This window comes from Vipera ursinii (assembly GCF_947247035.1).
Source record: "Vipera ursinii genome assembly, chromosome: 1".
NCBI lineage: Eukaryota > Metazoa > Chordata > Lepidosauria > Squamata > Viperidae > Vipera > Vipera ursinii.
The window spans coordinates 68,486,510-68,513,760 of record NC_139512.1 but is presented as its reverse complement, the minus strand read 5'-3'; the positions used below and the strand labels follow the sequence as shown (position 1 = coordinate 68,513,760).

At 39.7% G+C, this 27,251-nt stretch overlaps 2 protein-coding genes across 2 annotated transcripts in view; one reads left to right on the top strand and one right to left on the bottom strand.

Annotated features, from left to right (window-relative positions):
* CDAN1 (codanin 1) overlaps positions 1 to 10,977 on the top strand; it is a 37,532-nt gene extending 26,555 nt beyond the window's left edge. The window contains exons 19-28 of the mRNA XM_083374110.1: positions 766 to 869; positions 1,048 to 1,197; positions 2,229 to 2,292; positions 3,438 to 3,516; positions 4,175 to 4,335; positions 4,600 to 4,707; positions 5,881 to 5,944; positions 6,973 to 7,175; positions 8,668 to 8,775; positions 10,763 to 10,977. Coding sequence (XP_083230236.1) covers positions 766 to 869; positions 1,048 to 1,197; positions 2,229 to 2,292; positions 3,438 to 3,516; positions 4,175 to 4,335; positions 4,600 to 4,707; positions 5,881 to 5,944; positions 6,973 to 7,175; positions 8,668 to 8,775; positions 10,763 to 10,888 — 1,167 coding nt within the window. The 3' untranslated portion in view covers positions 10,889 to 10,977. The remainder of the gene's footprint in view (positions 1 to 765; positions 870 to 1,047; positions 1,198 to 2,228; positions 2,293 to 3,437; positions 3,517 to 4,174; positions 4,336 to 4,599; positions 4,708 to 5,880; positions 5,945 to 6,972; positions 7,176 to 8,667; positions 8,776 to 10,762) is intronic.
* A 3,487-nt stretch (positions 10,978 to 14,464) lies between these two features.
* Positions 14,465 to 27,251, bottom strand: part of STARD9 (StAR related lipid transfer domain containing 9) — a gene marked incomplete at its 5' end in the record, with an annotated part of 105,425 nt that continues 92,638 nt past the window's right edge. Inside the window, 8 exons of the mRNA XM_083355843.1 lie at positions 14,465 to 14,635; positions 16,462 to 16,620; positions 18,830 to 18,909; positions 20,435 to 20,643; positions 20,746 to 20,810; positions 24,917 to 25,065; positions 26,268 to 26,376; positions 26,778 to 26,924. Of these exons, the coding sequence (XP_083211969.1) occupies positions 14,534 to 14,635; positions 16,462 to 16,620; positions 18,830 to 18,909; positions 20,435 to 20,643; positions 20,746 to 20,810; positions 24,917 to 25,065; positions 26,268 to 26,376; positions 26,778 to 26,924 (1,020 nt within the window). The 3' untranslated portion in view covers positions 14,465 to 14,533. The remainder of the gene's footprint in view (positions 14,636 to 16,461; positions 16,621 to 18,829; positions 18,910 to 20,434; positions 20,644 to 20,745; positions 20,811 to 24,916; positions 25,066 to 26,267; positions 26,377 to 26,777; positions 26,925 to 27,251) is intronic.

Here is a 27,251-nt window from a genome sequence, read left to right as displayed (position 1 = left end):
CATATAAATTCAGTAAATGGCTGGCTCAGGAATTTTGGGAGTTGAAGTCCACGAGTCATAAAAGAGCCAAGGTTGCCTACCCCTGCTCTAGGCAGACCTAGTCCAATGGGAACCTGAACATCATATAATAAACCTTTATTGTCAAAGTACAACATGTGTATATTGAGATTAGCTGAGCCTCCCCCGTGCTCTCTCCCCCAACACACAGTGACAACAAACCCTCCATCCCACCACACTATGTGAACCAACTACACCACACACCAGCCTCCCAAGTCAATATACCCCTTTATTTTAGTGACAAGCATGCAAAAGCTGGTTAATTCTAGTTAACATAAAGAAAATAAGATGTAGGCAATCAAGTGAAGAAAAATTGAATGTGGTGCCAACATTAGGAAAACTGTAGTCTTCAAAAATTATGTCTCAGCTCTTTTGCAGGGAGGGCAGTGATTATTTCCTTTTTATTTCTCTTTCTTTCCTCCTTTTTTAAAAAAAGAGGGTGATAAGGTTAAAAAACGAAGAAACAAATTACGTTTGAGAATGGAGTGATTCCAGTGGTGGGATTCAGCCGGTTTGCACCAGTTCGGCAGGACCGGTAGCTAATTTTTTTTGTTGCCCAGGCCCAGAATGAACTGCCGGAAGCGGCATCCACACAGAGAACCTGTTGTTCACATATCTGAATCCCACCACCGAGTGTTTTTCTTTGGAGACCATAGCTAGTTTAGGATATTCTAATTTCTTGAGGTTTTTTGCTTTTCTTCTTAATAGGCAGAATTGGAACAAGCCTTCTTTCACAATCAGTCCCCATCTCTGCGGAGAACAGTAGAATTTGTAGCAGAGAGAATTGGATCGAATTGCGTCAAGCATATCAAGTAAGAGCGGGGATTTTTTTAAAAAAAATTAGAAATGTGTTTTATCGCTTCTGATTATTTCTTGGAAATTTTTGTTGTTTTTTTATTTAGCACTTTTGTAAGCTACTTTGAGAAGGGAAGTTCAGGAGATGGCTGGTTTTTCCCCCCTCCTTCATTGTCTGATCTTTGGTTCTTGTAGGGCAACCCTTGTAGCAGAACTGGTGAAAAGAGCTGAAGTCATTTTGCAGGATGCTATGAAGGCAGAAGATGGCAATCATGACAAATTATTGGATGCAGTATGTTCACAACTTTATCAAGAAGGAGCACAAGCTCTTATCCAAGGCAAAGAGTAAGGTGGAACATTATTAGATAAATGTTTTTTGGTGTATATTTATCCCTTAGAATGTAGAATATAGAATCTTTTTAGGAGCTTTTTCCGGCAGTGTAAAACTATTTGATCTCGTGTTTCTGATATAGATCAGAGAATTTAACAGCAGCATCAGTAATTAAACTTTCCTTATCATTTGCCCTATGGCAGGAGCTGCTACTATGAAATTTATTTGCACATAAAATGTGCTCTGTAAAATTCATTTAGGTAGAGAGAACTGTCTTCATTGTACTATGCATATTTATTTATGCTCAGTATTTTTTGTATGGTGTCACTATACAATGACCTGTAGGATCTTGATGCTCAATTACATCCATTGCAATATCTATCTCAGTTGCAATATCTATCTCAGTTGACTTTTGGCACAATGATTGTTTTCATATTTGACCCTTTGAAGCATTATTTGTCATTAAAAAGTAAAGGTAAAGGTTCCCCCGCACATGCGTGTTAGTCGTTTCCGACTCTAGGGGCCGGTTAGGGCTGTGTAAAGGCGCTTCAAACTAGGTACTTTACTTAATTTTTTGACCCCAGCAAAAGGAATCCTCCTTGAAGCATTCAGAGAGTCGTTTCAGTTTGAAGACTCATGCAGTTGCTTCAAAAGCTGCCTCCAGAGATCCGAGTATCCATGCTTTCCTCTGGAAGCTATCTATTTCGTGTACCCAAACAGCTCCTTTGCTTGGCTAGCTGGAAACAGCTTTACCAGCATCTGCATAGGTTTTCCAAAAGATGTTTTCGCTTGAGTTCTTCAAGGAGTGGTACTTGTGCTAACCTACATTACGAATCACATCTTTGAATGCTTTATGCAGTCCTAATTTTAATATTACTTAATTCTGGTTTTAGCTCTGGTTTTGCAGAATTAAAATGGGATGCTTTTTATCCTAGGTGTTTGTCCTTTTTTGTTGTTGAGAGTTTGGCATATTATCCAACTCCTGAAAAGATGATCTCCCCTTGTAACTGTTTCTTACAACATTTCCACATATGTATATTTCTAGATTTTGTAGGAAGAAGGCCCCTGAGGCTGTGAAAATCCTGCTGCCAGAAGAGACCTCTGCAGCTGTAAGTATTTTGGACACATGTTCTTTTCATTTCTTTTTTACTACTATACTGTAATAAAATATTGTATAGCGCTCCACAGTTGCATTTTTAATGTCACTTAGATCACTTTAGATTATGTAGCTGAAGTTTGAAGACAAAATAATGTGCTAAAATCTCTGCAAGCTTAATACATTTAAATTACATTAACTGCACAGATTAATGAATTTGGATCCTCTTGTTAAAATCATTAGGCAAATAAAATACAAAGTTTTTAAAATCACACTACTCTTCAGTCAGTTGTGTTAAGGCAGATGTATCACGTGTATTTTTGCAAGTAGAAAATTAAATGCTTCAGTTGTCATAATTCAAAAGGCCAATTTCTATAGAACATATTTTTGACAACAGCTGAAGAATGCAAAACAAGTCCTCCTTTGTCATCTGCCCTGGTGCCATAGGATGGTCTTCTCCAACTTGTTTCTACCCAAGTATTCCAAGACCGGGAAGACCGAGGGTAGCCTTTTTGGCCCTTCAGATTGTCGTAGGCCAGTGATGGCGAACCTTTTAGAGACCGAGTGCCCAAACTGCAACCCAAAACCCACTTATGTATAGTCGGGTGCCAGGTGGGCATGGCCCATTGGGTGGGCGTGGCCCATTGGGTGGTGTGGCCCATTGGGTGGGCGTGGCTGCGGTGGTAACGGCAGACTGGGTGGGACTAAAGGTTTTTATCAATCTATTCCAACTTTGTGAGGGTTTTTTTCCCGCAAGAAGTTGAAATTGATTCATTGATTGAACCTTTTTTTTTGCACACGGCAGTGGAGGCCTAAAGCAAAAAGGTTTTATAAAACCCAGCTGAAGGCCTAGGACTGGGGCAATGGCGCGCGTGCCCACAGAGAGGGCTCTGTGTGCCACCTGTGGCACGTGTGGCATAGGTTCGCCACCACGGTCATAGGCACTCATAACCTGTTACCATCTTCAGTAGTTGGAGCGTGAGAGGCTAAAATCAGTTTTTCAATTTTTTGTCTGGTTCAATTTTCCTTTCGATTTAATCTGTTTGCTACCGCTTGTGCTCTTTGACTGAATTGCTCTGTCCCCTTTCATTACACCTGTGGGAGCTTTCAGGAGGCCTCCAAAAGTAACAATATGTCATTGTTGTTCTCACCTCCAAGGTTTTGAATTGCGCAGCAAATATTGCAGTGGGATTGGCTACCGAGAAGGCTTGCAGTTGGCTCACTACAAATATTGCAGGTATTCAGTTTTGACTTCTGTTTAGTGTGAATCATTAGTAATTAAGGCTAATGTGGTTATTTAAGGTGGACTGAGACATTTAAGCTATCACTGTCATATGGTGCACTTTTATTTATAAAAGAATGTGTCACATTGTTCCATCACAACCATGTAAAAATAATTAAATGCTTGACAAAATAGAAATATCTCAATTGCCTGCCTATAAGCTGACAGTGGGTGGATCTAGTAGAACCTTGTCTCTTGTTACCACTTTTATTTTCAGAATAAAAATACAGCAAGTTCCTTCTTGTTCCTAGTTTGTGGGAATTACTGAGCTCAGGCCAGTTCAAGCTGCTAGTTATTATCCATAAAGAGTTTGGAATAAAAATACCATGTACTCCTACCCCCAACCTGTTCATCCATTATTGTGGTGCAGGGTTTCCGTGACCGATAATAAAGGATAAGACTTTTTCAGAAATTGTCTTCTGAGGGCAGAGCCACTGGTTTTACTTTTACTTGTTGAAGTATTTTAGCAATTTGTCAAAGACACCCACATTATTCTTCCTTTTGAATGAACATTAAGGAAGCTGTAGATTCCAGAGTTGATTCCTGAATACAGAAACGGATAGGTTGTTGACAGAATAGCTGTTTGTTTAATTTGTTTGTTTGTTTCTTACAGCCCTGATCAAGAGAGAAGTAAAAGCCACCTTCAGTCGCATGCTAAAAGTTCAGATGCTTTCCCAGTCGAGTGGCAGTGAAATTATACTGAGGAAGAAGGACTGCTCTCCAAGCTGCTGCCATCAAACAGCATTCCCTTCCCAGATAATTGGTGAAATCAAGGTCTGTCTCTGCTCTTTTCTGCCCTTTATCAGCAATTTTTGCAAATAAAGGTCACTGTCCATTGTGGATTTTATTGTAATAGAACAGTCCAGCCTGTAGGTAGAAATTCTGTAGTACGGTTTGCTGTCTGGGGGTGGCAGTACCCTAAAAATGGGCTCAGGGTTGTGGTTCTTGTCCATGGTGAAATGTTGGGTTTTCAATATGTTTTGGAGATCCTAGAATACTTATATGCATCCTGAGTCACAAATGCTTCTGTTATTCTAGGATCTGCTCTGTGTTGCTATAGGCCCCAGAGAAGAAAATGAAGAAATCCAGTTTGCTGACTTGGAAAGCTTGTTGGAAAGGGTGAGCCAGACACTTCAGTGCAGAAAGGTAGCTTCATTTTTTAATTCAGCTTAAGTTGGCTTGTTGTTTCTGATTTTGTGTCTTTTTCTCCAAGGAAAACTACTTGTTGGGATATTTCATAGAACGGGGTCCCCAGCCGCCGGGTCACGTGGCCTGTTAGAAACCAGGCTGCATAGCTGGAGGTGAACAGCGGGCGAGGAAGTGAAACCGAAAGCCACCACTGTCACCCCTGGTCCATTGAAAAACGGTGTTTCACAAAACCAGCCCTTGGTGCCAAAGGGGTTGGGAGCTGCTGCCTTAGAAAATATTTTGTAAACAAAAGTACAAAGCAGTTATATAGGTGTAGAAGCAAACTATGCAAATCATTACTATAAGATATAATGGCATCATTAACTTTGTGGTTTTTAAAGAGAATTAGGTAATTCTGTGGAAGTTTGGGTTTATCAAGAACTATTTAGTGTAAGCCCTGTGTTTACTTGGGATCAGCTTGCCTCCTAATGCCAGCTTCAGGGCAGCAACAGCAGGAGAAAGGTGTGCATTAAGGAAGATATTGATAAACGAGCAAGTCCAGAGAAGGCCAGCCAAGATGGCTGAAGACATTTGAAGACACTTACACACCCATCTCAATCTTACAGCTGTCACATTATAGAGGGACAAACTTACTCTCACTTGTTCCAGAGGACAAGACCAAAATGAGTGGGATGAAACTTCAAGCATGTAGGTACAGATTAGACATTAGGAAGAACAACCTGCCATACGAATCAATAGAATAAATTACTGTGTGGAGTGGTTTCTTCCCCTTTACTGGAAGCTTTCAAACAGATAATGGGGATCGTCTGATAACTTCTACAGCATGCAGGGGATTGGACTTGATAATCTCCTATGTCCCTTTCAGCTCAGATTCTGTGATCTGCCTGCTGTTTGTGAACACTTCCCAGGTTTTTGCTTAGTCCCTGAGAAAAAATGCTAGAATTTGGTCCTGTCTGATCCAGCAGGATCATTCTTAGATTCTTATACACTTCATTTCTAAAATACATGCGAACATTCGGCAATAAACAATCTGAAAATAGACTTCATTTGTATGTAAAGCACAGTCACAGTTTAAATATTTTTGCATGTATTAATCACTACAAATACCTGATCATTCATAGATTGATAAATATTGCATGAATAGAAATATTTCATTTTTCTGTGTTTCAGTTCATCTGCCCAGCATCAGAGCAACAACTGGCTAAGTGCACCATTGAGCTGGCATCACTCCTAGGTTAGAATTCTAACGTTTTCCTTTTTATAAGTATTCCTTGTTTTTCTTTCTTTTATTCTTCAGCCATATATTAAATTCCCATTGTACAACCCCGTAATCATATTGAGCCATATATAGCCTGAATGAATTATACCGAACCTGACTTCAAAATTTGTGAACTAGTATATAAAGCTGAAGTATTTAGATTACCAAGCTTCAAAACTTTAACAGTATAAACCTTTTGAGTTAGCCTAATAAAATGACGATGAGGGACGCGGTGGCTCAGTGGGTTAGGACACTGAGTTTGTTGATCAGAAGACTGGCAGTTTGGCGGGTCGAATCCCGAGTGCCGCGTAGCAGAGTGAGCGCCTGTTACTCGTCCCAGCTTCTGCCAACCTAGCAGTTCGAAAGCATGTAAAAATGGCCCCTAGAGTCGGAAACGACTAGCACGCATGTGCGGGGGAACCTTTACCTTTACCTTTAATAAAATGACGAAGATGAAAAGATTTTGAAATTTTCTGAAGTATTCTACTTTCGTTAAATTTGTTTTTGGCTATGTTATGCTAACAGCCTGTCTTGTATCAGTATTGGCCTGGGCTGCTTTTTTCTACATTGTTGTTAGTTGCGAAGTCGTGTCCGACCCATCGTGACCCCATGGACAAGGTTCCTCCAGGCCTTCCTGTCCTCTACCATCTTCTGGAGTCCATTTAGGCTCACGCCTACTGCTTCAGTAACTCCATCCAACCACCTCATTCTCTGTCGTTCCCTTCTTCTCTTGCCCTCAATCTTTCCCAACATTAGGCTCTTCTTTTTCTAAATAGAAGAAAATTATTTATTTCAAAATAAGTTGAAACTGGGGCATTCCAGCTCCCCAGTCCCAATGCTGCCTATTTTCCTGTTTAAAGAATGTTCAGAGGTTCTTATTGGATGTGGATGCTTAGAAGGCTTCCCATCTGCTGTGGAGTTTCTAGAACCCTTTTAAATTGGCTGGCAGGACTGGAAAGAAGCTTCACAGATCAGGCCAATGTTTCCATTTTACTTGCTTATAGTTTCAGATCGTGTTCCAATCCAGGAGCTTAACTTTCCATCTCCCAAAATGCCAGAGCAGCAGCAGTCGAGATACCACCTCATCTCCAGTCTCCTGAAATCTCTGCTGTCCATGTGGAAAGATAATTTTCAGGCACCTGTACCATTACAGTTGATGTTCAGTCAAAAAAACATCACCTACCTTGCAGGCAACAAAGATCACGAGGTGGGGCTGTTCAAAATCTTTTAGAGACACTTCAAATCACACTGTTCTTGCTCTTTCTTCTTGTTTTTTGCAGATGAGGTAGGAGATAGAGTCAGTCTTTGGCTGATCCGTAAGATTGTTACAGGAAAATAGAAAGACACCCCCCCCCAGAATATATTTTTGTGAACTGTGGGCTGTATATGAAAAGTATTTGGTAATATGGCAGTAACTTTTTCTTAGCTACTTAAACCCATTACTATGAAATTAGAAAAAGGTGCTGCCAAGCACTCCTCAATGAGACAAAAGATTTCTTTTTCTTAGTAGACATTTTCCCTATTTCTACTTTTTGGTTTGGAGCAAATAAGACGAAAAGGCAAAGCCATGAAACAAAAAGCAACCCATCCTATTGACATGATTAATTTCTGGGATATATTTTTTTGGGTAGGGCTTAGTAATAATAATAATAATAATAATAATAATAATTATTATTATTATTATTATTATTATTATTATTATTATTATTATTATTATTATTATTATTATTATTATTATTATTTGGAAGGGACCTTGGAGGTCATCCAGGCTGATATTAGGCACACCCTAAAAATCAGGCTAGGGCTTATTTTCTGGGTGGGTCTTATTTTCGGAGAAGCATGGTAGTTGTGTGCCCTCACAGAATAGAATTGTTGAATCAATATGGAATTTATTTACAAAAGGTGTTAATTAAAAATGCAAATATAAGTGTTTCATTCCATAAGACTAAGAGTAGACAGAGTATGTTTAAAAAAATCAAAAAGCAAAATATGAATTTAAGGGAAACTCCAGATGTTAATGAAAACAAAGAAAGATGAATGAAGGCAAATATATGTGTCCTAGGGTAATGTTGCAGGATCCAATCTGGGTCAATCACCGGGGCCAGAAGTTTATTCTTCAAGCTTTTGGACTCGTCCTGTGTCCATTCTGGAGAGAGAGAAGTTCCCTGAAGATGGACACCAGCACGAGTCCAAAAGCTTGAAAGACTAAACTTCTCGTCCTGGTGACCAACTTGGATTGGATCCTGCAACAAAGAAAGAAGTTTGAGTGTCACCTCCATCTACTGCAAACAGATTTTAATTTGAGATATATGTATAACGTCTCAATTTCTGATGCATTTATAAACTTAACCAGTCTGCTGACTGTTACTCTGCTACTTGACATACTTCCAGGTAATATTGCTAAGTAATATTTCCCAGCTGATTTTCAGTGTTTTTAATAAACCAATATATTCTAGTTATTTCCACTAATTTCCACATAATAAAAGTAGCTGAAGGCTAAATTTTCTAATAGTCAGATTATCTGTAGATGAATTAGCTGTCACTAAAAAGAAAAGCACTTGAAGTGATAAGAAATTTCTGCATATATGATTTCTATTACAAACAACTGTATATCTCAGAGCACTTACTGCAGTTTTTAGGTTTGCATGGTAAGTACTGTTGGTAAGGCCTGTGATATATATTTTTTTGTTTCGTTGCAGTGGGGCTTGTTTTTATTCATGCTTCATGGTCTTGTTGAGCATGGATTGATGACAAGTACAGAGATAGAGGACGGTTTGCATGACCTCCAGCAGCAAACATGGCCTTTGGTAAGTTTAATTTGAGAACAATGCACAGCATGTTGACCTGGGATCCTTTTTTTCCTATATTTGCAATAATATTTTTAAAAGCTCATTTCTGTGTTCTGTACAAACAAATATTTATATTCTGGAGTACACTGTTGAAAATTAATGTTTAGATGTTCTGCATTGTTTCTGAATAGTGCTCCAAATAGGCTTTAGTTCATACTATCTTCCTTTTCACGAAGTCAGCCCTCCTAAAAATGATGAAGCAAAAAGTAGGATAGCTGAATGAATGAAAAGGGAGAAAGTGACAGCCCACTTGGAGTGCTTCTAAGAGGACGGTTGAAGTGACCGATGTGATACGGAAAAGTAGTATAGTTTTTTTAAAAAACAGTTTAATAAGGTTGTATTTAATAGTGTATCAGGATTTTCATCATTTTTGGCTCACTAGATATTTTATGAACTAATCCTAGAGGCAATTAGGACAACTGGAGTTTGAGACCCTAGGATCGAGTGTTGCTTCCTTGCAGAAGGGGTGTGTCTGTCCTACCTTAAAGATGCCAGTGAGAAGACTATTAATAAAAAAGCAATTTGAACCAGAAGTAGTGGGAAATGATTGCTGGATACTATTTCTAATCAAGAATGCAGTAGCTCTGCAACTGCAGAAGTGCACAGTATTGATTATCTGGGCTCACTTCAGTTGGTAGTAAGAAAACCAGGTTCTGAAATTAGACATTCTGGATAGAATTGCATTCTTTTTGAAAAAGGTTTGCAGCCCAGGAGTGTTTCTTGATCTCCAGCTGTTGGTGAATTAATGTACCAGTTATAATGATTTCTAAGCTGGCTAGATCTGACAGTTGATAGCTAAACCTTGGTTACATCTCAGTGGATTGCTGCAATATGTTCTATGATGAGCAACTCTTTACAGTTTCCAAGAGTTTCAAACTGTGACAGTTACAACAATCAGAAGACATTTAGCCCTTTGTAGAATTATCATCTATTATCTAGACCAGGGATCGGCAACCTTAAACACTCAAAAGAGCCACTTGGACCCGTTTCCCAGAGAAAAGAAAACACTGAGAGCCGCAAAAGAGTTTAATTAAAAAGAAATAGAGGAAATAGAGGCTGCTGCGCATGAGTTCTCTCCCTCCCTCCCTCCCTCTCCCTCCCTCCCTTCCTCTCTTTCTCTCCCTCCCTCTCTTTTCCCCCTCTATCTCACTCTCTCCGATCTTCTGTCTTCACGCTGTTCTCCGACAAGCTGACACACATTCTTACTGAGCTGGCTCTCCTGCCCTTGGTCTGCCAGTCCTCTTCCCACACTCAGTGTGAGTGAGTGAGTGTGTGTGTGTGTGAGAGAGAGAGCTGCTGCTTCCTGCTGCTTCCTGCGGGGAGAGAGAGAGAGAGAGAGAGAGAGAGAGAGAGAGAGAGAGAGAGAGAGAGAGAGAGAGAGAGAGAGAGAGAGAAGGGAAGCGCAAGTACCTCTCTCTGTCTCTGTCTCTCTCTCTGTGTAAATGGCAGAGGACGACTGGGTTGCCGGCCCGTGATCATGACAAATTGATTTCCAACCCGCCAGTTTAAATTGTTCCTTTTGACAGCTTAAGTCTTAGGCTGTCTTCTAGCTATTAAGCCCTAGCTCAAGATGCACTTTGTCAGAACATTAAGATTAGTAAGAGAAGACTGTTAAAGACACCTTCGCTTTCTGAAGGCTGTGGGACCCAGAGAAAACAATTTTGTGTATTGCGCCAATATATGGAACGTACACTCTCAGAATTCTTACCAGATGTGCCCCACACTTCCCCAGTTTTCAGGAAAGATCCTGGCATCTTCAGGAAATCCTCAGTTTAACAATGGTGCTAACTACTATTTTATTTCTTATTGTTAATGACCTTAAATATAGAAATACTTGTAAAACAACAAAGGCAATAACAGGCATACTTGTTGTTAAACCACTTGTACTGATGAGCAAAAAAAAATCCCAATCAAATATTGCTAACATGTTTTTTTTTCTTTGTAGGACTTTTCAAAGGAATTAGAAGCTGTGTTAAGAATATTCATTTCCAAACCTCATACCACAGAGCCAAAGACTTTTGCTTGTGATTTAGGATCGCAGCCAAGAGAAACAGTTGCAGCCCAAAGTTAGCAGAATTGCCATGTTTAAAAATTGTTAGGATTGTTTATAAATGCCCTGACAAAATTGCACTCAGAATTAGTATGGATCTTGTCTTCAAAGGTGATGTCTCTCCAGTGTACTGTATTGGAGAACAAGGAAAAAGCCAATTCAAGCACCTTAATTAGAGCTGCAGGAGCAAAACTTCTTTTGTATAGAAATTTGTGGCTTCCAAGTTCCAGAATCTTTATAGATGGGAGAAACACTCTGAAGGGATCTGTTTCTAACATGAAGAGAATTCTTACCTTGCAGTGAATCCCACTGAACCATTGACAAGTAAAACTAAATGTATTCTTGGTATTTAATCGGGTATTTAATAGATGCTCATACCGGTACTTGATTTTTTTTTCAGTTGAACGACGTCTGGAAATATAATCATTGCTATCAGAGCACTAATATTGGCTTGGATTTTTTTTTAAGGTTGCCTGCCCTTGCCACATTTTGTATTTGTGATTTTCTAATGGAGAGAAAATTAGTTTTATGAGGAATATTGTTTTGAATGATGCTACCATTTAATTATAAACTGAAACATTTGCTTTAAAAAGTATTTATGTAGAAGACAGCTCTACAATCTTGGAAAAGGCTGAGACAAGGACTGGCATAATGCTGATATGAAATTGAATTTCCTATGAACTGTCTTCTTTCCTTTCCTTTTCTTTCCTTTTTTCTTGCACTATAGTAATGTAGTTTTCTTCTGGAAACCTGCTTGTTTTATTATTAAAGGTAATGGGGAAAATGGGGCATACATCTTTATCTTTTTCTGTCTTCCTTAGAAGTGATCCCCAAAATTTTACTCAGCAGATTTCTGGATGAGATGGCTATTGGGTTAGTTTTTGCTGGGCTATTCAGAAGCTCTATTCTGAAAAATGTGTGGAAAATACACGGCTTAAGCCAGCGACTCTCAACCTTGGCAAGTTGAAGATGGGGGACCAACTCCCAGAATTGCACAACCAGCTTTGCTGGCTTGGGAATTCTGAAATTCTCAATTTGCCAAGATTGAGAAGCACTGGCTTAAGTTATTTACTCTGGTATTCTAAAATAGTAAAATTTATTTTTTTTGGGGGGGGGGAGAATTCAGCAGGAAAAATGCCACTTTTAGCCATTTTCTATATATAAAAAAGTATTTATTGTGAGGATATGAAAATAGCAATCTTGGTTAAAAGCAGATATGGGCTGAAGGTATATTTCAATAAAGTGGTATATTTTGTCACATTCAATAAAAGATTTTGCCCCACTTTAAGACTATTCTTCCTACCCCAGGCATTCACAGGTACCATAGTGTTATAAGTGCAAAAAAGTATTATATAAATATATTTTAATGTAACAATTATTTCTAGAAAGCATACATTAATTGAATAACCGTAAAACATAATAATTAGCTTCAGCATATAAAATCATTTCAAAATAAGTATATATAAATAACTTAATTTGTAAACATAGAAACAAACAGTTGTATGCAGTTATAAAAATAAACATCTGATGTTCTGTACAATAAAACATCATCCTTTGACAAGCACATCCCTATTATGAGAGGAGTCTATCTTAGACATGCCTGCTAAAATTGCTTGATTCATTAATAGGGGTGTCAGGTTCAAAAAGTAAAGAAAAAAACAAACACAGTAAGTAGTCGGTGATTCTTGGAATGCAGTCAGAACTGCTTTCCATCTTAAACGATGTGATTTCTGGTAGAGTAGATAATCTCTACCTCCCACTTCAAGTAACACAGAGGACAACGAAGCTAGTATTTCAAATGCTACACATTATTTCTATAGTTGCATCAACTGCTTGGCATTGATCAACAATTATTTTGTCAGCCACTGTCTGTGCTTTATTTGGATCATCTGATACTTATGCTTGTGCCACATGCCAAGTTGATGTCTACTTAACAAAGGCAAGTCAATATGCACTGAAATATAGTTTCATTTATGCTGCCCACAGTCCCCAACTAATTCAGATCAGTGAATTAGTTTTACACCCTATTGTTTTAACAAAAAGCGCAAGCAGTTCCCTTTAGTATTCGAAGGCACTTTCTACATATTTGTGGGGAAAGAGAAGCAAAAATAGGAGATGGAAAACACCACGTTGTCTCTGGGCAGCCTCTGAAAACCTGTTGTTTCTTACCATTTTATGCTACCATAATTACTGAATTGCTTTCCAACAATTTCAAAGATCGGTGACATGTTTTACAGCCTGTCGTTTTTTCTCCCAAACTCAACGGTTTTGTTTTAAGGAATAATACCACTTAATTTTTAATTTATAAAATGCTGCAATTTAAGTTGGGGGCAGTAAAGAGTTGTAGTAACAGACTGGTTGTAAAACACCTTAAGCTCTCAAGGGGGGAATACACCCTCAAATTCAGTTTGACTCCTGGGGACCACACAGGCATAATCGTTCAATTTTCTTGACAAGAAATGTGCCACTGTCTTCCTCCAGGATTAGCAAGTTTCTAATTACTAAAAGAAGGCTGGCAGAAAATGGTAATAGGTAGCAGTAATTCTAGGTTACATAACTTGATTTGTATTCTTAGAAATAACTTCAATCAAATAGGGTGCACATTCATATGAATAAAACCTACTTTCAAACACTAATTGCTATAGGAACAGTGAGGGATGAAAATGTTAATTCTATGCTCATTCACTTTGAACTTAATTACATGAATGGTTTGGCATTTATTTTATACAATCATATTTACTGCTAAAAAGCACATTGAAGAGCGTACATATAAAAATGCAATTTTATGAAGCAGCTCATGGGAATGCAAATCGATATGACATGAAGAGTTGAGACTGAGAGGTTTAATTTTTCAAGCTGATAAAGTCATGGGGTAAAACCTTGGTGGACTTTCTCTGCTTTGAGCTTATTTTCATTACCACTGTTTCTGTTGCTCTTCCAGTAAAAGAAGAGGGGCAAGGATATTTGCTGAATGAGATGCTGTGACAGAAACCCCTCTCCAACATTCAAAATGTGGTAGCTATGTAAGAGAAGTTGCATTAATGCTGTTGTCTTACTGGTTTTCAACATGTCTTATGGCGGAGTGATTGTGTAGCGTGAAAAAGTGTATCCTGTAACAGAACATCGTCTCTCTTCCTGAGTTGCATATCTGACTGAGAGAAAGCAATAACCAGTTCACATCTTCACAAGTTAGCACTCCCTTGAGTTAGTTGCTGCTCCAGCCAGTAACACTGTAGAGAATTGTTAAGCATTTTTCATTGATCAGGCACTCTACAAAGAGCTGTACAGTAGCTTAGTTTAGCTTCCAAAATGAAATGTTCCTTTTAAAAAAACGTTCTTTTGCGTTTTACTGCACCAGAAGCCTTTCCAGAATCATCTGATTTAAGGGGAAAAAAATCAGTGTAAAATCGATATTTCAAGGAAAACCTCTTGATCAGTGTATCTGTAAAAGTTGCCTTTTCTCTAAACCACCAAACAAAAATCTCATTCAAGATTTTTTTCTAACTGAATGAGAACAAATTTGCAATGCGGAATAATTATTTATGATTTTGTGTAGACGGGCAAGGCTTTCTTCCTGCCATCAGTTTTGGAAAGGAAATCCTGGTATCGCTGGTATTTACATTTTGTCACTGAAACAGAGCTTGTTGATAGTATGTATTATGCCATCTAAGTGGTGAGAAAATGGGAAAGCTGAGCAATTACCAAAGGTTGCCGCTTTACGAAAGAGCTCAGCAGTCTTACAGGAATCGCTGGGGCACCAAGGTCAACCTGCAATAATTAAAAAAAAAATCTTAGCCAATATTTGGCAATGCTTCTGAAAAACAGTGCTACTTCACAGGGTGGCCAAAAGATTGGTGGGGGAGTTGAAATACTCCTTCGGTCATAAGTGTGAGCGAGCTGCCAAGCTCCCACAGTTTGATCATGTGACCGCAAGAGGTACTGCAATATCTGTAACTTTGGAGACTGGTTGTAAGTAACTTTTTTTCTAGGGCCTTCATAATTTCATACAGTTGCCGAATGAATGATCATAATCCATGACTGCTGTGACTACCCCAGAATAATTCGGTAAAGTGTCGCCAGATTGCAGCCATAACATCCATGCAGTACATACAGTATAAGGGAACTCCTACAGGTGGGATGTACTGCAGAAGTCTTCTATCCCTGCAAATGCAGATTTCAAAGAGCAACAATATCAAGCGTTTCTCAGGTAGATACGGAACTGGTTGATTACAATCCTTTGCGCATCTCAGCATCTTTTTAGGAATTAAGTTCTAAAGACATTTAAAGCTGCCATGACAGACATTTGCACATCTTAGTTATAACCTCTCAGGTGACGCTTATTGTTTTAACATTGTGTTTGCTCTGCACACAGAATTAGATAGCTAACATTTATTTATTTTAAAATAAATAAAAAAAACATATCCCCAGCTTCCCCACAATGTCAATACAGTCCTCGACTTACAGCCATTCTTTTAACAACTATTTGAAGATAACGATGGCACTGGAAAAAGTGACTTGCGACCAGTCCTCGCATTTATGACCATTGCAGTGTTTCCATGGTCACATGATCAAAATTGGGGCACCTTGCATGTAGTTATGACAGCTACAGCATCTGGGGTTCACACTGTCACTTGCAACCTTAAGGGGCTTCTAAGAAGCAACATCTATGGTGGAAGCCAGATTCCTTTAGTGACCATGTGGTTCTCTTAATGACTTGTGATTCATCAAATGATCACAGGAAAGAAGAGTCATAAAATCAGGCATAACAACATCACTTAGCAATACAAAAGTCAGCCAATTGTTATAAATTGAGGACCATCTGTAGCTAGCTTCATCTTGCAATGAATGTGGGGCATTTTTGCTATTAAAAAAAATAAGGAATCAGGGGCACTCACGCAGATCAGTGTAAAAAACAGATCACTAGATTTATGTCCATGTGTAGTGTATTAAAAATCTGCACATAAAACAGGCTAGATAGTCTGCCCTACAAAAATGGCAATAAAATGGGTTGGATTTATACTACTAATCACTATGGATATATTATATACAGTACAGTCAGAGCAAGGATACCAGTTGTTTTTGAATAATGCCATCTCATTTTAGTTTTCCTTGGGCAGATATACCTACGGCCTTGTGAACAGAAGCTCCGGAAGCCTGGCATCTTACCAATACCAGGCTGGCTAAGGTTCAATGCTTTGCTTGTTCCGAGTAACAGTTTTGGGGTCTTGACCTAGTACCACAGAATAACTTTGAAGAGGGTAGGCACTTCAGCTCCTGGCACTTTACTCAGTACCAAATGTTTATTAAAAAATAAATAAAATAAAATAAAACTGAGGTTGCATCCCCAACGAACACTTATTTTGTGCTTCTTGAGCAACAATGCAATAGTGAAAAACTCTGCAGATCAGTATGTATAAGTAATGCCTTTGCTGTAAGGTCCTGTAAGTAAGAGTCTTAAATAAAATCCTGTCATACTTCCTTGCACAATTTATTGCTGTTAGATACGTTTTTATTTGCTTTGTCACTATGTTGTAGAAAGCAATCTTCCATATATATTTCACGACAACTTTTTGTCTTGCTCTGCAGATACCTACCTGTACCATATATATGACTTTAGTGATGTCTTTTCCATTCCTGGTATCAGGTTGTAGTATCCATGCACTGGGCAAAATCTCTCCTCGTACCATTTCTTTACATGGGCGAGGCATTGACTCTTCATAGACAGATTGAAGAGCTAAGATGTACATATTTTCCTAGGTGAAAGAAATGAGAGTTACATGACAAAAATCCATTAGCAGCTCCCATTGGATTGGCTTTCCAGCCTTTATCAAATTATTTTCAACATAAGGATAGGCTGTTAGATTTTTCTGATATCATAATAGTACAGGCAACCTTGATGGGTTATTGGATTGGTGGTACAGAATATGAATGGTGAATGAAGGTACTTACATCTGATCTCCAAAGTTTGTAGCACCCAATAACAGCATAAAAATTTGGGCAGACTGCTTGCACTTACAATCATTGGAGAACTTCAGCTCCCCCCTCACCTCTCCCCCCCCACCATATACACCCTTTTGTTCCCCTGCACTTCAGAGCCCTTGTCACCCTAGCTGACCTTTGACATCTTCTTGCTCTTGTTGCTGGCTACACAATTAATTTTAATTTAATTTATTAATATTTCTATATCGCCCTTCTCCCGGAGGACTCAGGGCGGTGTACAGGGCAAGAATAAAACACAGAAATTTACAAAAACTAAAAGATAATTAAATACATGCCCAATTAAAATACAATTGATACATAGTAAAAACCCCAATAAAAATGATAAAAACCCCACCAATCCCCCTTCAGGCCAGGCCGGCTTGATCGAACAAGTATGTTTTCAGATCGCGGCGAAAGGAGCGCAGATCGGGCGCTGTCCGGAGCTCAACCGGTAGCTGGTTCCATAGCTCCGGGGCGCCCACAGAGAAGGATCTCCCCCTGGGGGCCACCAGTCGACATTCTCTAACCGGTGGCACCCTGAGGAGGCCCTCTCTGTGGGAACGCACAGGGCGCAGGGAGCTTGATGCCGGCAGCAGATGTTCCCTGAGGTACTCCGGCCCCATGCCATGGAGGGCTTTGAACACCATTACTAGCACCTTGAATCTCACCCGGAAGACAACTGGCAACCAATGCAGCTCACGGAGCAGAGGTGTCACATGGGAGTATCGGGAGACTCCCAACACAACTCTCGCAGCTGCATTCTGTACCAGCTGGAGCCTCCGGGTGGTCCTCAAGGGAAGCCCCATGTAGAGAGCGTTGCAGTAGTCTAGACGAAAGGTCACGAGCGCGTGAGTGACCGTGCATAAATCATCCCGGCTTAGATAGGGCCGCAACTGGCGCACCAGGCGAACCTGGGCGAAAGCCCCCCTAGTCACAGGCACCATGTGATCTTCCAAGGTAAGCCGCGAATCTAGGAGGACTCCCAAGTTGCGAGCCCTATCTACGGGGGGGTAATAATTCAAGGCTTTCTTCTCAAGGCTTTCTTCTCAAGGTTGCTCACAGCAGTTTCCCTGCAAGACTTGGGGAAGATGGCCTCAAGTAACTAGCAGCAGCCTCATGAAGGGATAGTGCAGGCATGCCTCAGCAGGGCCACAAAAAGACTGTGAAGCTCAGCTGGGGCAATGGAGCATAAGACAAGCAGGGGCCTGGGAGTGCAGGGTGGTGAGGGCGGCTGGAATTGGGCTGGGGTGGCTGCTTGCCACCCTACAAGGCAGGGTTCAGTGTAGCCAAAAAGTCAGAGACGGGGAGGGGAAATAGGCAGTTGGGAGGAGTTAAAGGGAAGGCAGTCCCTTACCTTGTAAGAACTGAGGCTCAGAGCTGGGATGTTCCAAATACAGAATGGCTAACACCCATGGAATTTGATTAACAATAGCAACGAGGAGTGCTGGGATTGCTGTTACTAAAGTGATGCAGTTAGGAGATATTGTGCTTTACAACTCCATTGCTTAGCAATGGAAATTCTGGTCACTATTGTGGTTATAAGTTGAGAACTACCTGCATAAGATTTGGTTATTTGGAGGGGTTGCCTATCTCCCACGGTTGATCCAATCTGGTAGCACTGGCGCTGTCTGGGTTTTTTCAATTAAATAATGCCATCTACCAGGACCCCAAAAACTATGCCTTCTTTATTGAAGTGCTTGGTTTCTGCAATGATGCTTCTAGGATCTGGGTAACTCCTGACTCTACCGGAGCTTTTAAAAAGCACTGAAGACCTGGTTGACTGTCTAGGCCTTTTCCAAGGGTTAAGTGAAGGCCCTTCTGAGAAACGGGTTTCTCATTGTTGCCAGGTTTTGCCACCATTTTGTTCCTTTGTCTTTATTATTATTTTTCTGTGGTTTTAATTTATGAACCACCCAGGATCTCTGGTAGAGTCAGCCACAGTAAGTGGTGACTGAAACACATTGCAAATAGTGATCTATGTACCTCTTTGGCTTCTACACAGATGCAGCAGAAATCTCTTGGTTGCTTTTGGTAACAAAAGGAATCATCACTCACCACGTACACTGGAATTAAATCAAAAGAAAGAAATTGAGCTATTTAGTCAAATGAGGAAAACAGCATACCAATCAGAGGACTGAACTTAATAAGTCCATATCTAATATTTTTAGCCCTCCATCCCTTTTTTCTAGCTTTTTGTCCTGATAATGCAGACAACAATATATCTATTACATTTTACTATTTTTTAATGAACTGTATGAATACATGTCAAAACAGGGTATAATTAGTGATATCTACAATAAATTAAAAATTCAGTGCAAAGCTCTAAAAATTATACACACAAAATCATAAATAGCTTAAAAAGACCAGAAAGTAGAACAATATTCATTTAACCAAAAGGAGAAGAGGCAGAACCTAAGCTGATATCAAAAGCTCAAAATGTTTGGCACCAATTTTATTTATTTTATTCTCCCTCATGAGAACAGTGAACGTGTGTTAACAAGCAACTTTGGTCAGTCCCACCAAGGAGCTTTGTGGTGGCGCAGTGGTCAGAATGCAGTATTGCAGGCTAACTCTGCCCTCAGTCTGGAGTTGCATCCTGACCAACTCAAGGTTGACTCAGCCTTCCATCCTTCTGAGATCAGTAAAATGAGATTCCAGATTGTTGAGGGAAATATGCTGAAATTTTTAAACCACTCAGTACCGTAAAGCACTATGGAGCGGTATGTAAGTCTAAATGCTACTACTATCTTGTGCTTTGGAAAACACATACCCAACAACACAAGGGTAGTGCCAGAGCAGAGGAGGCACGTCTGCAGCAGAAAGAAGCAAGTGGATCTCAATCTCTGACTTGGTGTCACACCTGCCCCAGTCTACTCTCTCAGGAAAGTAAAATACCTGATTCCATTGAGTTGAAGCAAAGAATTTTTTTACTGAAAGAAACTGGCTGCAGTAAAGTCAGGAGGAGTCTGGTGTTCCTGCACAAATTACAAAGCTATTCTTTTCACTTCCTTTCCCCATGACAAGACCCTTGGCCAGCTAATGTGATGCCAGTAAGATGTTTTGAGAAACTCTGAGGTGTCAAGCTGCTAACATTCCATTCTCAGGGTAAATGACCTTGAAGACCCTGGTACAACCAGTTTGGTGATCTGCTGTCACTCCCCCCTCCCTAGTTCCCATGTTTGAAGTTACAGCAATAGCACCCAATAAACCCCTCTCCTTCCTCCCCCCCTTCTGCCGTAATGGCAGGGTACCAGCAAGGCACCAAGCCGGTAATGGTGGACCTGACACTTGGTCATCCCAAGAGCAATTTATGAAGCACCAGAAATCATGCATCACCTCCAGTTACAGGGCCATAGAGGAGGGGATGAGAGGAAAGTGGTGTTATAAACATTTGTACATTTGTACATTAAAATCAGCTGTGGAGATTCTACTTTCAAAGCAAAAATAGGAAGGGGATAAAATTTCCCTGTTTTTAGCTAAATCATTATTCTTATGAAGGATTATCCAATGCTGAGAAACAATTCAGACAAAGTAGAATTATGACCTCTGTTCTACAATAGTAAGTACTGTAGTATAAGAAGTACTCACCCAACTCAATATTGGTGGTTATTTTCTTATGTACCTGAGCTGTGGTAATGGTTTTGTCATACAAATGTCGCTTACTGGCATCCTTCAACATACACAATACCGTGGAAAGAGGTTGGTTGATCATTCCTGCTCCCAAGAACCCATGCTTAGTTGTAGATGATGAGAAGGCTTTATAATAAACAAACACGTTCTTCTCTGTGCACTGATATCTAACGGAGAAATAAATATAAGATGAAATCAGGTTTTCTGCAAAAATACCATAAAAGGTACTCTCTTGGTACAAATAGAAGGGATCTATGGCCAAAACTTACTTCCAGCCAGCGGTTGCCTGCCCACTGTAAAGGTTTTTCAAGTCATTTGAACATACTGCCATAACCTTTAAAGCAAGTAAAATGCAATGTTATAGTTCAGATGTTGCAGCCCCTTTATAGAAAATTCAGCTTTATTTAAATTTAGTGAGAGCTTATTATGTTCTCTTCTGAGGTCCATGCAGGTATCCAGCAACCTATTGGAACCGGGTTTAATTTTCCTTATTTAAATTAGTGACAGTATAAACCAAAAATTAGCTAAATATATAAATAGTCACTTACATCATTGATGTTGATGTACCTCCTAGTTGATGGGATGTGGACAATAGTACTTTGGCTTGCAAAGAAATCTCTAGGTTACAAATCCTAGCTCGCAAAAATTGGATAGCAGGCAAAGTCTATCAAAACTCTGAAATGTCAATCTCTAAGAGTGGGAAGATTTTCATTCTCTCCAGTGAGACTTTTAAGGGGGAAGGGACAGCTTCATTTTCCCTGTTTTTATCATCCATCCTCAAAGAAAGTATTTAACCATCCATCCATCTATCCATCCAATTTCTAGGCTGCCCCAAAATGACTCTGGGCAACTTTACAAATCATATGCACAAACACATGGGAACAAATGCAAAAAACCAATCTCCCATATCACCAGACACCCTAATCCAAAGTTTTTAGTGCTTGTCTGAAAGTGGGTAGGGTCAGGGCCAAATGAAGATGCTGCTCCTGAGAGAAAGTGTTTCATCAGAGAAAGTTCACTTCCTAGATCCCGCTAGACCAGTGATAGCAAACATTTTGATCTTGGTATGTCAAAAGCTGGGAAATGCCTGACTTGACTCTACTGGTGTGTCACCCCATCCAACACCACCACCTCAAGCAAAAGAGAAACAATTCTCTATCTCCCCATCATCAAGGACATATGGAACAACACCACCACCAAGGTCCAGGCCTGGACTTCAGCCCTAGTACTGTCACTGCCACTCAAAAAGGCCACCTCAAGCTGTTCCCCAAGGCCTTGGGAAATGATGTGATTGCCTCCATGGCACAGCACTCCACACGATTTGCCACGCACCACTCAATTTCTGTCTCTTTCTGTTGACCCTACAGCCTACGCAAAGCTGCTCTCGGTTGCACAGGGCCTTTGATCTTGAAGTGGCTTCATGCTCTTTTGCAGACACTGCAGCCTCCAAAATCATGTGAAAGCACATAACCTGTTCTCACACAATTTTCAGAGACTCCGTAGATCATGTGAAAGCACAGCCCCTCATGACTTCCAGAGGGTTTGTAGGCTGCATGAGAACACACTCCATTCTCATGGCCTCTGCAGCTTCCTAAAATCGTACAAGAATGGCACTTGCTTTTGAGAATACTTGTTGGGTTTTGCCAAATTTTGGTGTATCACCCAAAATGTCAAGCTGTGTCACTTTTGACATATGTATTATATATAGATTTACCATGACTGCACTAGACGATGCTTAATTGACAGGACCAAAGCAAGCTGACTGCTATTAGATTGTACAGAGAAGGCTGGCTTTTGCCAGCTAAAGACTATGCACCAAAATTCTGAAACAAGGATTGGTGATACAGAATAAATTTAATAGTCTAAAGAAAACATGGACCTAGATGCAAACTACATTTTTTGTTAATATATATTATGCATTAATCCGAGCATTAATCTTTGCATTTTTGCTACAATTTTATTCCAGCCACATGTATCTCTGTGGGCATGTGGTCTTTGCTGCTGACTGGAATCCTGATTTCCTTTCTCCTTTTCTCCCTTGACCTTTAAATGCTAATCTGGTCACTTAATACATATTTAAGGCCTTATATCTTCTCATCATAGTGGCACATTTATTTTTCCAAGAGAACAACATGCCTTGCTAGATAGCTAGAGAGGAAAAAACCCTGAAAAGATCTTCTATTTTCCTCCTGTAGAGTAAAAAACCTGGGAAAAATTGTTCCTATATGAAAGGTGTCTTGGAAACTATTAACAGGTTCTTCCTTGTAACTGAAAGGGTTTGTTTGTAATATTTAAATTTATTTATTTACATATTTGTTTCTTTGTTTGTTGTGTGGGTCTTGCAAACAGCGTAGTGTTACAACTTCGTGTGGTAGCAACAAAATAGAAGAGTTCCAAAACAGTTTATATTCTGTTTTGAGACATTCTTTGATTCATGATTCTTAAAAAAGCACATTTAGGAACAAGTTTAGGCATGCACAATCCCAACAAGAGAGTCACTTGTCTCACTTGACGGGAGACCTAACAAATAGGGAGTAAATTAGGAGCCTTGGTGGAGCAGTGGGCTAATGCCTCAAGTAACACCAGCTGCCTGCAATTAGTGCAGGTTCGTATCCCACCAGGCTCAAGGTTGACTCAGCTTTCCATCCTTCCGAGGTAGGTAAAATGAGGACCCAGATTGTTGGGGGCAATAAGCTGACTTTGTAATAATGCCGCTTGGGGGGCCCTCAAAAGCCCTAATAAGCAGGCATATACATAGAATGAAGGCTATTGCTAAGCACATTGGTTTGTGCTTAAATTGTAAGCCGCCCTGAGTCTTCAGAGAAGGGCGGGATATAAATGGGATTAAAATTAAATTAAAATTAAAAAAAATTCCACACTCACCAGCACTGATAATGTTACCTAGCTGGGTAATGAAATATCTGCAAGCGAACAACCAAGCTCTAAGAAGCACCAAGGACCCCTCAGTTCAATATATATTCTCTTTTAGGGCTATTTGTGCTGTTTTACCTATATAGATTTTTATTATCTAAGTTCTGTTGGATTTCTTAGAGGTCTGCAGTGATATTGACCATATTATCTCTCTCTGGAATTATTATGAGAGCTGGGAGTAGGGGCTACTCTTCTTTGGTAGTTCGCCTCCTTGATAGGCAGATGGTAATGGGGAGAGGTCAAGCCTTGGACAATCTTTTATGGAGTGCCACAGGGCTCAGCCCCTTTCTTAACATCTGCATGAATCTACCCAGCATGGGACAGGTTTCATCAATATGCTGATAATATTCAGGTATACAGGTAATCCTTGACTTACGACCAGTCATTTAAAGATCGTTGAAAGTTATGACAGCCTTGGACAGTGTACAGTATTTTATAGCCCATAAAGCATTACCAGTCATTGTAAAATATATTATGCCACCACCACCCCTCAGTCACATGACTGCATTTCAGGCTCTTCGTAACTAGCTCACATTTACAACTGGTTACAATACTGCACAGTCACGTGACTGCGATTTGTGACATTTTTAGCTGGTTTCTGTTAAAAAGATGCCCACTTGGGTGAATGGATTCATATTTATGACTTCCTGATTCACAACAACCACCATAAAAATAGCAGTAAAATCGGTTCAGTCACTTGGGAGCCCCCACTTATGACCATCATGACTTATAACTTTCATGACCTATGACCAGAATTCTAGTCCCAACTGTGGTTATAGGTTGAGGCCTATCTATATATCTCTACCTGGGCCAAGAAGAAAATGTAATCCATGTCCTGACCTGGTGCCTGGAGGCTTTTGGGATCTGGCTGGGAGAAAAAAACCCTGAGCTTAGATTGAATCCTATCTGGGCTGAATGGATATGCATTTAGAAGTGAATGCATCTAGATATATCCATAGTTGATTTGGGATGGGGTAGTGCTTCTACATACAAAGTGTGCTTGCAACTTAAGAGTTCTCTTGGATCACAGCTCCTGTTTGAATGATATGTGGTGGCTGTAGTCAAGGTTTTTGCATAATTACATTCAGTTCTTTCAGCCCTTATCATTTTGTGGCTGGATTATTGCACATCAGTCTACATGGGATTGCTCTTGAAGATCTTCCAGAACCTTCAGTTATGGGCACAAGGAGGTTACCCATGAAACAATGCTACTATGGGAGTTGAATTGGCTGCCAGATAGCTCCCAATGCATGACTCAAGACCTTGATTTCTCCATGACTATCTTCTTCAACTTGAGATTGCCTGTCCATTTTATTGAATGTCCTACCACCAAGGAAAATCTGACTTCAGAAACCCCACGATTTAACTTTATGCATGATGGTCTCTCTCCTTTGGAATAGCTTATCCTCTTTGGAACAGCTTACCTCCCCCATCCCGATAAGTAGATAACCAGACCATTCTTGCTACATTTCTGACAGCCATTTGTGTTCAACATGCTTATCTACTCACCTCAGCAGTAGCAGTAGCCAAGACATGTTTGGACAGATCTTCATATCCTTTCACTGAAGAAGCTGAAAAGGTGCTAGGTGAAATAATTAGGCTATGAGGGTACCTATGGCTGCTCTTCTCCATAGATGAAGAAGTCACAGGAAAGGTCTCTGTAATACATGAGATAAATAAGGAGCCTATACCACAGATCTGATCTGAGCCACCTACTTACAGGATGTACAAAATGGGGCAAATGACTAAAATCGGACCACTTTAGTGGACCACAACATTCTGCTTCCTAACAGGCAATTTTCTAAAACAGTTTGAAAGCAACATGCCCTGAATGTTCATAATCCAAATTCTTCAGATTACTTCAGACAAGAAGAAGTGAAAGTCTTCTATTCACAAAGAACTCTATTTCATTTGTGGTCCACAGTCATTAAAATGAGCATATAAAGCCAACAGCTGCTGTTGCCACTATTTCAGAAACTGGCCACTTCCTTCTTAATAAAACTGGTTAACTAGAGCTTTTAAAAATCAATTCTAAAATTAAATCTAGATGAACTTATTGGGCTGAGATTCTTAAGGCTGCAGAGAATACAGTATATATTCAAATATGCACAGAACAAATTATGAGGAGGAAATGGTTGATTTGAAAATAAATTCTACCCAGCCCTTCCATTTTATTCACTATCAGCAGAGAGGGAAAATTTAATGGCTTGGTACAGTTATGAATCATTATTTCTCCCCAGAGAAATCTGGGCAGCATGCAATTTTCCCAGGCAAATGATACAGAATTGATGTTGAATGAGCTCTGGGAAAAAATGGGACACTTCCTCTTCTTTTAGTATACTGTGGAGTCCTTGATGCTCTCTGACCTTAGTTATTTGCTTGCAGATATTTCATTATCCAATCAGATAACATCATCCATGTAGTGTTCAGTGTAGTGAACATGAGAGGGAGAGAGACTGCCCCACACTCACTAGCACTGATGATGTTATGTAGTTAGGCAATGAAATGTCTGCAAGCAAACAACCAAGGTCAGAGGACATCAAGGATTCCACAGTTCAGCCTAGACCAGGGGTAGGCAACCTCGGCTCTTTTATGACTCATGGACTTCAACTCCCTGACTCAGGAATTCTGGGAGTTGAAGTCCATGAGTCATAAAAGAGCCGAGGTTGCCTACCCCTGGCCTAGACCAATATATATTCTCTTTTAGTATAAAACACTTTCACTTTTTTGGTTGATCAGATGGCCAGCATAAGTTATACATAATTGATTCTGTTCTGTTGTTGTTGTTTTTTTGATACATGAAACATCCTGCACATATTTGACACAGGAGTCGTCATCAAATGATTTATCCAGCCCTTACCACTAGCAGATCCCTTTTGCACTTGTTTGAGCATGCAAAGCTGATGATTTCTAATAGCTGAGCGTCCTCTTGCATCTTCTGCTGAATGTTCCACGTCCTCGGCACAAAGCTAATATATTGGGGGGGGGGAAGAAAGTAATATATGATTATTTATTAATTTTGTTTATTGAGCATTTATACTACCCCAATTATAACTGACTGTGAGCAACAGACTCTGATTTTGGCTTTTGATGGATGACAGTAAGAATTTAGAATCATGGAGATCTCCATTGGTTAAAAGGAACAGGAGAAGACAACATATGCTTGGACCTCATAGAAATCATCCTCAGGAGAAAATTAAGCTAATAGTTTGTAACCATGCTGCTAATCATCTGCTCAATACACAATATTTGTTATCTCACTTGATTAAGCTTGTGGCCATCCTAAATCAAACCTATGGCATTAAATAATATATCTTATTCTATAAAGCCCTTTATTTTAATTATTTTGTTGAAGAGAAATTACTATTACCTGGGCTCCTTGTTTGCTAAGAATACTAGCAGAATAAGTAGCTGTGTTACTACTGTTGTATCCAGACGTTGGTCCTGAAGACAAACTAAGGGTGGAATCTGTGTGTAAAGTGCTTGTGCTTACAAGAGTCTTCAGCTTAGTTTCTTCCTATAATAAATACATCAACATTAAGAAATGCTGTAAAGCAGGCTAGTTTAAAGCTTGTTCACTCTATTTCAGACAAGTCATTTATTTTATAATATTTATTTCATTCCAATGTTCACGACTTCATTTGTTCTGTTTGTAGTTATTTGTTCAGAAGATAAATAAAACAAGTGAATGAATCGTCCTAACAGTTAGGACATTTAACCAGTAGAACAGCTTGCCTTCAGAAATCGTGGGCACTCCATCACTGGAGGTTTTTAAGAAGAGACTAGACAGTCACTTGTCTGAGATGATATAGGTCTTCCTACTTGAGCAGGGGGCTGGACTAGA